A 14,438-nucleotide genomic window follows, 5' to 3' on the forward strand; every position below is an offset into this window, starting at 1 on the left:
TGTGGGAAAGCCTCGCAAGTACCTACCACTAGAGGCACCTGACGACGGTGTGAAAGTCTTATTCGACCTTGGTTCACCCGGTTACATTGCAGGAGGAGGCGCCAAATTATTAACAGCAATATTGCTTTCCGAGTTCGTCTTCGTACAAAATCATAAACACTAACCATACTTACAAAGATTAAATCAACATGTATGTACCCCACAGGTCGTCGCAGAATTGGAGAGAATTTTGGAGAACATATGTTTCATAACTAATATTGTACTAACCTATATTCGATTGTTTTAACTATATATGTATGCTATGACACTAAATTAAATGTTATGTATTTTCCACAGGTTTTACGGTTTCTAAAGGAATTAGAATTAGGAGATAGGGATTATCAGGAAAAATTTAGTTAGGTTAAATGATACCAGCGTTCGCAATATCTCGACGTAATCCAATCTCCTTACCCAATCACTAACCTGAAAAGAACCAAAGTTACCACAAAATGAAAGTAATTAAAATCCTATATCATAAATCAAAAAAATTACACAACGTTTGATGGAATTTAATTACAATATAAATACGAAAATATTTGCGTTCAAGGCCGTAAATAACGTATTAATTAGTTAAGTACATATGTCTATAAAGATATATAGTACAAGAGAGCTTTAAGTGGCTTTCTGTAGTTATCAAAGAAATTAAGGGTCCAATTTTCATGGAGGCTTATGTGTTGTAGGGGAAGAATTTTCCAACCCTACGAACACATATGTAAAGCCTTAGAAAAGAAAAACAAATATCGATCATAGCCAAGAGAGAAGAAAATTCTATTTGTTTTAAACAAAAAAAAAGAAATATATAAAATTACTCTCACACCCAAAAAGGTGAAACATTACAAGTTGAGGGAGCAGGCGACTTAGAAGATAAGGTTTATGAAATGGGTTTAAAACACAGCGGTAATGGATTCAACTCACTCTATCTCAAAAGAACCGAGGGATACCACACATACATACATAACTAGGATTCTAAACCGAGAAACAAAAAACCAACACAACGTTCGGTGAAGCCTTTTTATACTTACCCGTCACGTGAAATGAGTACGTTCAAGGTCGTACGTCACGTAGACAATCTAGGATGTACACACTTGAAGGGGTGTGTAATAAATAGAGGAGCAAAGGCTTATAAAGACCACAGGGAGGATATTCCTACCCCGGATATACATAACCAAAGCCTTATGGAAAAGTTTCCTATGGGACTTACAGAAAATTTATCGTAGAAAGAAGAGAAGGAAAAGTTTGAAGTAGAAAGGGCAGATCATTACAAGGTAGTAGTGAGTACTTTCCCGTACGGAAAGTATTCTTGACATATAATATGCTTATGTTAATTTGAGACATTAATTAAGCAATACTGTATATATTATCAAAACTTGTTTTTTCGATTACGTTCTGAAATGATGGAATTAGTATTTAATTATTATATCTATTTATTAGCTCCACGTGGATTGCGAATTAATCATGAATTAATTAAGATTTGTTTATTCTGACTAGATTTTTCTTGATCAACTTATATGAGTAAAATAAACTGATACTAGTTTTATAAGAGATTATTGTTTTTCGTTAATCTTTTTATTTTATGCGTTGCGTTCGTTTTGAATATTTGCGAGTGTTGTTAAACAAAAGGAACGGGACAGGGAACGGTATAACATGTAATTATATTATTATTGTTTTTTCTCCTCCATATAATCTGGGCCTCTTCAAAACCCAATAAATCCTTTCCTACAGAGCCTAACAACACTGGCCAACCGGGTGGCGATATGGTCCCCTTTTCCTTATACGGTAGACAGGGGCGCTCTTACATATCCCAGTATAACATAAAAAGTATGGCTTTGAAAAGCAAAAAAACATATTTATACCATCGTGGGGGACTTTTTATATTTCGCAATTTTTTCGGAGTAAAATATTTTTAAATAACAAAACATGGAAAAAAAATTAACCGATAAGAATATTTTTAGAATAATAGTTCTATTTTAATTTTTTTCAATAGTTGCGCCATCTCTTGGGCCGGATAGTAGTCAATTTTAGTGAGGATTGAACCTTCCTCCCCAGAGACTGGAGTCAACACCGCTAATACCTAAGCCAAAATGAAAAAGGATAGTACCTTGTATTTCGTGTATTAATTAACAACTGTAAATTTTTATTTATTTAATAAAGTATCATCAAATTTCAGAAAAATGTATTGTAGAATGTATTGTGGTTGACATGATACTATCTGCCGAATGGGCTAATTTAACTCGTTTTTGGGGTGTTATGCCGTGTTTCGCTAACTCCTTCTTTCGCCAACGTTTCGGACAGCATTGCAGTGTCCATCATCAGGGCAAATGTGTTATTTGAGGTTGTGGTGAAATGTGACCTTATGTATGAGGTTGTGATACCGTGTTGCCAGCTCCAAAAATCTGAGCTAACATTAACGTATCAACTTTTATTAATTTTTTTTATTATTTTTTATTTTAAAGTTGTTTTCTTCGTTTAGCTATGGTGTAGCCGTCAATTACCGGATACCAGGAACTATTGAGCTTAGCTCCATCGTCTCTATTAATGTTTACGGGATTTTTATGGATTTCAATGGCCTCCATAATCATCCGTGCTCTATAAGTTTTGGGTCTCCCCAGGACTTCAGGAACAAATCCAAAGTAATGCCAGGTGTCAATCAAATGCTCGTCAATTGCCGATTTGTCAGGGTGGCCGAGTTTACAAGCTCTGAAGTGTTCTGAGATCCTTTTGGAGATTTCAAAAATTTCTAGCGTCTATTTAAAATTCGACCAATGTATGATTTTGTTGCCACTTTTTTGCTAAAGATTTAAGTAGGCGTGAGCAAGACAAAATGAGGTTTCTCCGTGATGTTTCGCAAGGACATCAGAATCAAACTCAATATATACTTATACATACAATTCTAAGTAGATACAACATAAATTAAATTGTGCGACCTATACCAATTTGCACAACCGACGTGATGGATTTTTTCAATGAAGATTGATCTTAATTACAGATTCACAAGTTGTCACGAGATCTGCTGTCTGATGTACATAGTACGTAGGAAACACAAAGACACTAAGACATAGGTGAAATAAGAAAATCATTTTAATGATCAATTATTCCACTGGTTGTCATTAGCGCCAGAGAATAGAAACTCATTAAAGAAAATTGGTTTACTTAAGGTTCTGATTACTTATTCAATGAACAATAATCACGGAATAATTTTCCGTTGGATGATAAACGATGTAGCTAGCTAGTGTTTTTTTCCATGTCATAGGCTGAGGTGAATTCCCATTTAGTAACTTCACACCCATTACCTAAATGGTTTGTCGTGTATTATTTTTCCAAGATTCAACAATATTCAAAAAAATCTTTTTTCCTAAAATACGAATCAATTTTGCGGCGCTGTATTCCTTATAAAAATTTAAATAAATGTTTCAAAATTATATGGCTTGCAATTAAAATGTTGTTTTATGCTGAACATAGTCGATTTTGAATTTTATGACACTAGAGCACCAGGATCCGAATGTTTTTGCGGTATAATACATACATTCAGTATACTATCATGATTCAGTATACCATCAAGTTATGTTACGTTATGCCTCATTTTAAGTAGGATAACCAAGAACGTTGTGGGGTTTAAGGTAGTGGGAGAGGAAGGAGATGGGGAAGAGGAAGGTAGTGATGTACCTGGCTATGCAGATCTCGTCAACAAACACGGTTAAAATCATTTCAAGCAACGTTTCAATTCTGAATGGTGGTCTTATTATTATTTTTAAACCATGGCGATACTGAGAGTATATTCCACCCTTGGACGCGCCGCAAATATACTATTTTAAATTAGTAATTTTTGAAATAATACAAATTAATTAAATAAAATTTATTTGCACACACCAGGATTTGAACCCGCGACCTCTAACTATTGTCGAATGAACACTTTTTTTAAATTTCTTATGTCCAATTTCTGATCCTCTTATTTCTGTCCTCCAGATATACTTTTTAAAATATTTTTGTGATTTTTTGCGGCACACCAAAGCAAAAGTTACTTTACGACATCACCCCACTTCATATTATGTGAGCGACCTTTATTTCGTTTCCCCAGCAAAGGTCATAACTCGATAATATTTGAGTTACACCTGTAGTCCACTAGAGTGTCGTATTACTAGCAAAGTTATTTGCATGTGGATAAAGCTAAAATTAAGTTACCTTTATCTTATATAAAATTCATTTTAGGCAACATTTTTTTACTTAAAAAAAAGGAATTGTAAATTACAAATTAATGCCAATGACAGACCACGCCATATTCTCGTGGCTAGGCCTATTTCAGCATATCGAAATAGGCCAAACCTTGAGAGTATAGCGTATGTGCGTCAGACTCATAAATAAAAAATAAGGATTCTTACAGGTTTTACATTTACAAGGATGTGAAAGGAATTTAATAAAAAATATTGTGTTGGAAAATCAATAATCATTTATGTGTTTTCATTTTATCACTACGGTAAACATTCGAATTTTGTAATTTTAACTGTTTGATATATTAATTTGAAAGTTTGACATTATGTTATACATATAAAAATTATGCTGTTTTACGTAAAAAGTAAAAAAAACCTTTAACGATTCAGAAAAAAGAGTTTTCAATGCGTCAATTTGAGAACTTTCATAGCGCTGTCTGACGATTTCTGATGTTTGTTTTTTTCTGTGAGAAATTATTCCAGGAATGTGACAGTTGACTTATAAGCTGGCTTGAAGGAACTGTATGGACATCTTACGATGTGCCAAGACTTTTAACTAATATAAATATTCAAATAAAAAATATTTGTTATGCAAGGTTTTCTGCATTTGGTATTTTATTTTAGAAAATATTATTGTAAGAAGGGTTATATAGATTGTATCTTTTCTTATATTGCAAAAAATTATTGACTAAATTATTTCCCGATAAATAAAAAGAGAATATTGATTTTAACCTACGTTTGTATTTGTATTTTTATTTATTTATTTATTAATACACTATACATAAAATATTTTTTTTCACATAAAATCAACCTCACTAGGACTAAGCCTGTGTCGAGGTTAACAACTTACATTTGAGTGAAGCAAACATAAGAGTAATCACAAACATAAAGTAATTTTACATAAAAATACAAAATATTTCAAAATTAAAGAAAAAATAAGTATTAGATGTGTTACCAGATGGGTAATTTTACAGTATATTGTAACAATATTTGAACCATAACTAATCATTAATCATTATTCAAAAGAAGAAGCAAAGTAGGTAATAGACAGATAGGGTGACATTCAGTTTTTAGCAAATGGGACTTATTTAAAATCTTATTATTTAAGAAAAGACAAGGATGAAAAAATATGACCTATGTTTGTACGTAATTTTACCTACGGAGTGTCAGAAACACCAAAAATATCTGATTTGTGAACTTATTGAATTTTTAAAAAAGTTCCTCTGCAAAAAACTTGCACAAAATGAAAGGAGTCAAGTTTGAAGGCGATTAAAACCGTATGTAACTATCCGACAGATGGCAAACAGTAAACATTTAAAAAAAAATTAACAGTAGGATACCACAAGGGATATGAAGGTAATTAAGGATTAATGAATACTTTCAGTTAGTGCAAGGCTGCCCAACCCCAGGCTCGCGGGCCACAATGTGGCCCGCGAACGAATTATAAGTGGCCCGCGTGAACCATTTTCAAAAAACCCGCCAATTTGAAAAAGTGTCGCGGGCCCGCGGTAAAACAAACAATGCAGCTTGTGCGCGGTCACCAGTGTTGCCAACGAAGGCAAGAATCAGCGACGAAAAAATCTAACCTGTTGAACTTACTTTTGAAACAAAAATACACCGGTTTTTGATACAATATTTTTTGCGTCCGAAATGGAATCTTGTAGCCATCCCCCCCCCCCCAATGGAATTCGAAAAATTGTTGGTTCCGTAACAACCCCCCCCCCCATCATGGATTTCAAATATTTTGTAGGGAGCACTCATTTTAATTTTTTTTGTGGGGAATTATGTTTTATAGAAATTCTCTAACAACCCCCCCCCCCATGGAAATAGGAACCGTCACAGGTATTCAGTTGCCCGCCAGTGATTTAAAATCGTTAATTTCGCCCAACTGTTAAAAAGGTTGGGCAGCCTTGAGTTAGTGTATCTTAAAAGATACAGAATCAAGTTAAGGGTTAAGAAATGTTAGTTGATGACAAAGTTGTAGAATATGTGGTTAAAAAGAAGCCCTTCTCTTGTCCTATATAGGTTCTTACCTCTGATCCAAAGATCTGTATTAACTTACTCGTACATCAAACTTACGTGGGCAGTTTTCCAAAGTTGCTTTCACTTTTCCTTGATTTTATTTATGCCAAAACATTTGTTCGCAGTCCGGTTTTAGTTTTGTCTTTTGGTTCGAAAATACCCAATCACCTTCACTCGGTTCCATTTGCAACTTGGCAACCTCCACATGGCAGACAAGTAGTACTACTGCCTTCTGACCCCGAAACCATGTTTTTGTAGGCGAATAAATAAAGTTTAATCCAACCCACGAGATAAGATTCAAAGCGTGTTGAATAAATGTTGATAAGTGGTCACCATAACTATTAGATATTGGTATCACAACCACAAACTCGTAATGGCTAAGATAATTTGTAATTTATCAATGATTTAATGATTGAAACTTGTTTCTTAATTGTCCCCCTACGAGATAAGTCTGTTTGTTCTAGGGCATAGGTCTAGCACTAATTACAGGTTAACTCAGTCTCGATCCTAGCGATAAGGAATAATAAATGTGGTGCACAAACAGGCTTATTCCATGTAAAACCAAACGAAAAAGCCCTAAATGCTTGCTAAACCTGGTAAGAACTGAAGAATGGGCCGGTTGCAAAAATAGATTTTGATCATGGTGATAGGAGCGATAAAGGAAAGAAAATCGAGTTTAAAAATTGACCAAACTCGACAAGAACTGACTAGTTGTAAAATAAATACGCCCGGTATACAGGTTGATTTAAGCTCAGCTTGGTTGGAATGTGGAGCTTAGCGCGACTTGGAACATAAAACCTAGATATTAGCAATATTACACGTACTGTCTAAAATTTTATAAGAGTAAAGTACCTACTCGATTTTCTACGTTACGTGAGTGTTATATCTATGCTCCTACGTTATCGGGACATCACTAGCTTTCAAAATGTCAAATGTTTTAGGCGGGCTAATTTACGAATTGATTTTTTTATTAAGTTCCTCACTTCGATCAGCATGGTGCTATTCGCGAGTATAGTAATTTTAAATAGTATTTTTTGCTGTAGTCAATGCACTATTCATAAAATTATGAAAAACACCGCTGAAAACACTGTCCTAACTTTGAAAAATGCATTATAATACCTTACAAAACTATTTGTCTATTTTAGATTGATTATAAAATAATACAATCAACATCCCCAATCACTCGATGAATGTAACAGTCGATACAGATAAAATTATGCAGTTTAAATATATTTCGGAGAGATTGAAGATTCTTGCATAAACGTCATATTTGACATTTGTTACTGCTAGCGCCGCGGTGTCTAAACATTGAACTATTCTGTGGCTTACCAAGCTTAGCGGCCGACTTAGTCCGCTTAAATTTGCGCAAGGAATGTCGCGCAAAGCGAGGATACGGACTGACTGATACACCGGGCCATAGTAAATATTTGATGTTCATGATGTCATATTCGTTTTTTGAGGTCATTACGATCATATCGGAGTGCTGCATTCAACAATAAAGACCTCAAATATATGTTTTGACCTAGAACTGTCATTACTATTCAGTTATTTAGCCGATGTGTTTATTCATTGATTTTATCAATTGTTTCTATGACAATAACGGAAATCCGAATTTAACCTTCAAGGTAATATCTTAAAATTAATAATTTATATGGAGTCAGCCGAAATAATACGCGCATGTGCCTAGTCTGGTGATCAGACGTTATTCCAAATATACGTTTATGTATGTAACTGAATTCAAGCTAGACTGCAAGTGCCAAACTGTTAAAATGGTGGCGGAACGTCGACCAACTTAGTTGACGTAAAACTAAATTAAAGTCAACAAATTTTGAGCAAATTTTCGAATCCGATGCCTTTCACAAGGGCTATTTCGAAAATCTAATTTAATTTCCGGAATCATAGCCAAGGATCGTAAACGCTTAACCTCAGAGGCCGTCAGAATTATCGCTTTACAGTCGATGTCGAATTATCGACTTTGGTAAGTAGAAGAATATGTTGATGATTTTATTTTTCACTCTTACCTCTCAGCAGTTCTCTCAGCGCGATGACAGCCTCCCTGCTCCTGTCTGGCGTCTCTCTGAGCTCGATCCTAGCCTTCTCCCTAACCTCGCTGGGAAGGTCATCCAGCTCGAACTGGAGGGTGAAATCACCATACTGGATGGAGGGGAGGTGCTCCAGTGTGGACAGCATAGTGTTTGCGTCTGGATTAACAAAAACATATACACATATATTAATATATAAGTAGTAGCTTAATATAATGCGACAGAAGCTAGCAAATAAGATGAGATTTATTTAAAAAATGTGTTTAAGAAAAGCTTAGTATAAAAATTAGCTCAGGATTTTTTTAAAAATTTTATTGAACTAAATGTGTTTCTTTATAATTCCTTCGGCTTTTCTTTTATTTAATATGAGTGAGGGAGATGAACGATAATGATTATATTTTCCCTATTGGGGAAACAGACATACGTACATCGTTTGTCTCATTCAATGTGCAAGAAAAAAACTTCAGCATTATTGTGATAAATAACGTACGGTTTATGCTTTATTTGTGTTGTTGCCGTGGTGTAACAAATATTCTAAAGCACTTAATTTGGAGACTGACATAAATTGTAGTTAAATCGAAATTATAACGTAAATAACCACTAAAAGCGGTTTAAAATATTTAAATAAAACTGTTGTTTTCTTTTTGATCTTGTGATTATTATTTACATTATAATTTCGATTTGACTATAAATTATGTTGTATAGCTTTTACGATAACATAACCTAACCTAACCTATTGATAAAAAAAAAAAACGTTCAGACAAAGCCATACGTATTTAAAAAAAGTTTTCTTATCTTTTATAAGATTATTTATTGTTTTTCTTATAAAAATATCATTGTTTCTAGGTACCAACTTAACGAGCGAGGAAATAATCTATAAAGCAATAAATTAGTATTGTTGCAATAGAGAATGCACATTTCCGTAGTCGCTGGTTGTGTAATTAAGACCTTATAATTGTTAGTCTGCGGCCTATGACGAAGAAAACCTTGGCTTTATAATAGAGAAAACAGTAGAAATCTCTGCAGATGACGTTTGTATATTAAACACCAATGCAAATGTATCTTACCTAAGTAAGTAATATATGATATATGGCCATCATCTGAAAGTTGGGGGCTTAAAGATATTACGAATTCGACAGTAATTTTATGATATTTTAGCAATATTCTGATTATGTTCAGTCTTCATGTTTTCTTATTTTTTTACTGAATATTAATCTGTGGGCGTGTCTGTATTAAGTTTTGAAAATACTGCAAGTTTGTAAAATCCCACGGGATTGCGGGATTTTTAATAAAGGCTATTAAATTTAAGTAATACTAACATTGAATGAACATTTTTTTAATATTTGTTATCCATTATCTTTGATGCTAATGTATTATAATAAAGACTTTGAGGCGACGCACTACGTCGTGTAATATTTTAAATTGAGCCGCTATCAATAACAACCCTTACGTAGATGGCGATAAGGTTTAAATTCCCGCTTAACACCATCCGCCTGTTTTGATTTATGCAAGAACAAAACATGGCCAAAAAGTGCCTTTTATTTTATTTTGTGGATGTTTTTTTTCGATCATTTTATGAAAATGGGTTTGTAAGTAGGAGATTTTGAACTTTAAATCAGTTTTCATGGGCCTATACATTATTTTTTTCTGGGCTTATAAAAAGACTTATCTAAAAAATACTCGATTGTTTCAAAGCCCAAGATGTATTCCACTCGCAGTATTTAATTAAAGCATCTGAAACATTTCTAGGCGACCAAATTTTCAAACCAAAAGTACATGTTGCATTACTACGTATGGCATCGCCTTAAAACGGGATCATATAGTACGTCATACAAGAAGACTTTTCGTGTTAATAATCTTTGAAACTAGTAATGTTATAAAAAGCTATTCAAAAAGTAAAATTTTAAGTATTTAAAGAAAAAATTGATAAAAAAAGGATCGAAAAAAACATAAGATTGTGGAGAGTCCAATCACCCATCCGTGATCAGACGTTTGTGCACAAAAGCCCAGCAGCGGAAAACGCTCTCTCTACTTCTTTACTAGATGGTTGAGCTGTCGTCACAGCACATTTTTGTTTAAATTTAGTTTTTTTTTTAAATCCCACAATTTCTGCACATGAAAATCCCGCAAACCCGCGATATGAAATATTGCTGAAATTCCGCGGGATTCGGGATTGCGAACCCTACTCTATGTATGCTGGAGGTAATATATACCAAAGAATTCCAGATATTTAATTTCTTTTTCGAGGTTTTTTCCTCGAGTGTAATTCAAATGACAAATAATTATTTTCATTAGCCTATCTTGGACCACGATATTGTTATTAGATTTTTGTTGATTATCGATCACACTTCTAGGTATTTTCTGTTCAGTCTTTTTAAGTTCAATGTCATCAATATAAAGCACTACAGTCGATTAAATTAAAATATGTACTAACAAAACTAAATTAATCTTATTTGTGATGCAAAAAACCTGTTCACTGGAAGCTTCAAAAGCTCTCAAAGAGTAAGCACTGTTATCATGAAATTTGCTAAATTTTCTATCTGGTATTTCTGATACTTTTACATAAACAATCCATTCTTGAATATACATAACATAGAAAACTCGCAGTACAAGCGGGAATCTGTGGAATTTACATAACATAGAAAACTCCCAGTACAAGCGGGAAACTGTTGAATTTACATTACATAGAAAACTCGCAGTGCAAGCAGGAAACTCTTGAATTTACATATCATAGAAAACTCGCAGTACAAGCGGGAAACTGTTGAATTTACATATCATAGTAAATTCGCAGTACAAGTGGGAAACTGTTGAATTTACATATCATAAAAAACTCACAGTACAAGCGGGAAACTTTTGAATTTACATATCATAGATATAATTTTTTTTAACCACCTCTTTTGGAGCTGGGGATACGTTTCAACGCATTATAAAAGACCTTCAACAGCTGATAATAACCCCTAGCGACTGGTATAAAAAAAACATTTGGCTTAAAAAATTCCAGCTTCCCCTTTAATTTACTCGGAAACCAATACTCAAATAAAAAGTTATAGTCTCCCCGCTTGTGCTAAGAGTTTCTCGACACCGTGTATAACAGAAACACAAAGATGAAACTCATCGAGGTGCTGGATAATATCAGTAACTTCAATAATCATAAATCATAAAAAACAATTGTTTTTTAATCGACAAGAGATAAAAATCTCTACGTGATTATTAAAATATCCTATTACGATTGTAAATCTCTTAGGACTGGTAGTTTCACAGAATTTCAAAAATTCATCAAATTTCAAAGATGATTTGCAAGTTCTGTGAAAGTTTTATACAAGTTCTGTTATTGTTTCAGTTTTGTGAAACAACTGGCCAATACTGGTATAGTAACACAACTCAAATAGAACCTTTTAAGAACTTGTAAATCCACTTTTAATTTCATGAATTGTTCAAATTCTGTGAATCAACCCGTCCTTAAGGTTAATAATTTACTGTCAGGTGAAACCATCATAAAGATGGTGGCTATAAAAAAACATAATTAAATATGACTGGTTATTCCGTAATCATTGTCTAGAATAAATAGCCAATTAAGTTGTATTAATGTACACCGATTACATCTTGTTCACATGAATAATGCGATACCTTGCAACAACATGAGTGCATCCCGTGGCTTTTTCTAAACATGTCACTCAGTTAACATTCAGTGAACCTCAATCGTACAGGTAATTTGATTATTACCCGTGAATAATCACGGTATGTACCTAATTTGACTTGCTAATTGAACTAAGATTTTTTTTTGCTGAATCAAATAATATTAGCCCTATACTAAATATTATTATATTACTTATTATAGGTAGGAATGTGTATACACCTACATACTTCGCTATATAGACACTATCTAGATTGCATTTAGTTCGAGGTGAATCTTGCGATCACACATAAAAATAGCAGCCAATAAAAATGTGCATTGAGAAAAATGAGGATAATGTTGGTAGTTCTTCTAGTATGATTCAGTTAAATATGACCCAAGGAAATATGATCTCACTAGCGCAGTTGGCAGAGTAGTGCCTCGGCAATGCGAAGATCCTGGGTTCGAGTCCCAGATGTGACCGTATCTTTTTTTCTGATTTTCGCCGTACCCACTCTTAATATAATGATCTAATCAAACTTATTTAAGAACGTTCATTGCGGACCTAGCCTGCCGTAAAAAAACAATGTCACATGATCACATTATGTAGGTACAAAAGTCAAATAACGAATTATTAAGGGGATGTGGAATAAAGGCCAGTATTGTGAGTGGAAAAAAAGAAAAAAAAATACAAAGATTAATTCTATAAGAGAATAAATGTAAAAGAGTGCTCCATGATATCATTAAAACATGACAAGAATCACATTTGAAGGATCGTTTTTTTTATTCTAGTAAGCAAAGCAAAGCCAAAAGAGTTGAAGTAGGAATTCGATTGTATCGAAATACTTTGATTTGTCAAGATTATGAGATGGCTAGAGGACTGCTGTATAATGATGATTTCATACAGATATCTTCATAATATACTTTTTAGATAAAAGATACAAACTTCAAGAGTATTTTATATTTGTATTTGAATATGATTTAAAAAAAATAAGGTAGGTACTAATTAATGTTATTGTAACTTCTATTCAAACTATTGCGCAGTTCATTGAAGCAAATTATACAGGAAATGTTTTGAAGAGCTTAGATTTTTTTACGAAACAACATTTTTTTTTCTGAAATATATTATTATTTTTCCTTGGATCAAATGAGCTAAATCGTGATTTTCTACTGTTGTACCGTATACATCTATCCAAATATAATTAAATAAAGAGTTGAGTTGAAGATGGACAGTTTGATTAAGGTATGTGTAGTTTCTTTAATCAAATGCGATTTAATTCTAAGATAATTTACACACATCGTGCAAGTATCTCGTATTCTCATTGTACAGTTGAAAAAAAACAAGATGCGATTTTTCATTATTTTATGACAGTTACATGGAAATTTAAAAGTTGCATAGCTCGTGAAGGAATTGATCCTGCCAGCTAAAATAGTTGTTTTGATAATAAACACGGAAAAGTTGCGCAAATTTTAAGACACCAGTGAGCTAGAAAGTTTTTTCTGCTTCAGAAAACAAATCTGTTTAATATGAAGTTTTATTACGAATGCTTGATTATGCGAAATGCGTTGGACATTGTGAATACAAAATAAGCTACTACTTATAATGCATTCCTAAACCGTTGCCTGTTACTATGGCAATTCGAATAATTGTCTTTCGGGCATTGAGAGTAACTTGCGACCTTGGCCTTAAAAGTAAACTCTTATGAAGCAGTTACTACGCATAACGACTTATATGTATGTGTTTTTTTAATACATTTGAAAAAAATAAATAATTCTGTATTGTCGACGTCAAGAGGAGGTGATGAGAATTCGAAGGTAATTTTTAATCGTTTGAGCACGAACGTGCTCTTTTTATAGAATACATCGATTTACATCGAGTAACAGCTAATATTTTTTAGTACGGGAATAATTTTTTTTATATAATTAAATTTGAGAAGATTATATTCCCAATTTAGAATAAGCTCTTTAAAAAATGTTTTTCTTACTTTTCACAAGCAATTTTTAGTTTTTTATACGATTTTCTTATAAATTTCTATTTTTATTATGTTGTCTTATTAGAGGTACAGTCGTAAGGCAGTCATAAATTGTGTTATTTTGGCTATACTACACATGTAAAAACTGATAAAATGTAAATTGCCGATTTTGCAAAACATAAATAAATATTTTGAATTTATTTTGGTGTAAAGCACATTAATACTCATGCATTGAATTAATCTTTTGTTATGAAATGTCCATAATTTGCACAAAAAATTAACTGAATTAAAAACTTAAGTGACCTTTGATTTGTTGTTTAATGATAGCTAATGGAGTCATAAATTATTGGATCAATTTCCAAGCCTTGTGAATCAAGCTTTTCATTGATTGAATCTAAATTGTAAAGATATAAAACCCGTGTTGTGTAAAAAGTTTTAACGATTCTGCTTTTAGTTGAAATTTTTAATTGTTACCTCTATCACATTGTAAAATCATTTGGGCAAGAGATGAATCAGATAAATGGTATTATGTATTATTTCGCTG

General features: G+C 33.0%; 1 protein-coding gene across 4 annotated transcripts in view; it reads right to left on the reverse strand.

The window, feature by feature from the left end:
- The window catches only part of LOC149424585 (alpha-tocopherol transfer protein-like), an 89,421-nt gene that overhangs the window by 22,682 nt on the left and 52,301 nt on the right, over positions 1-14,438 (reverse strand). For all 4 annotated transcript variants that reach the window (XM_089631426.1, XM_089631423.1, XM_089631427.1 and 1 more), the window contains one exon: positions 8,288-8,467. In XM_089631426.1, coding sequence (XP_089487552.1) covers positions 8,288-8,456 — 169 coding nt within the window. In that variant the 5' untranslated portion in view covers positions 8,457-8,467. The remainder of the gene's footprint in view (positions 1-8,287; positions 8,468-14,438) is intronic.

Source organism: Hesperophylax consimilis, chromosome 4, assembly GCF_061612785.1.
Source record: "Hesperophylax consimilis isolate HC1 chromosome 4, BYU_Hcon_1.0, whole genome shotgun sequence".
NCBI classification, from domain to species: Eukaryota; Metazoa; Arthropoda; class Insecta; order Trichoptera; family Limnephilidae; genus Hesperophylax; species Hesperophylax consimilis.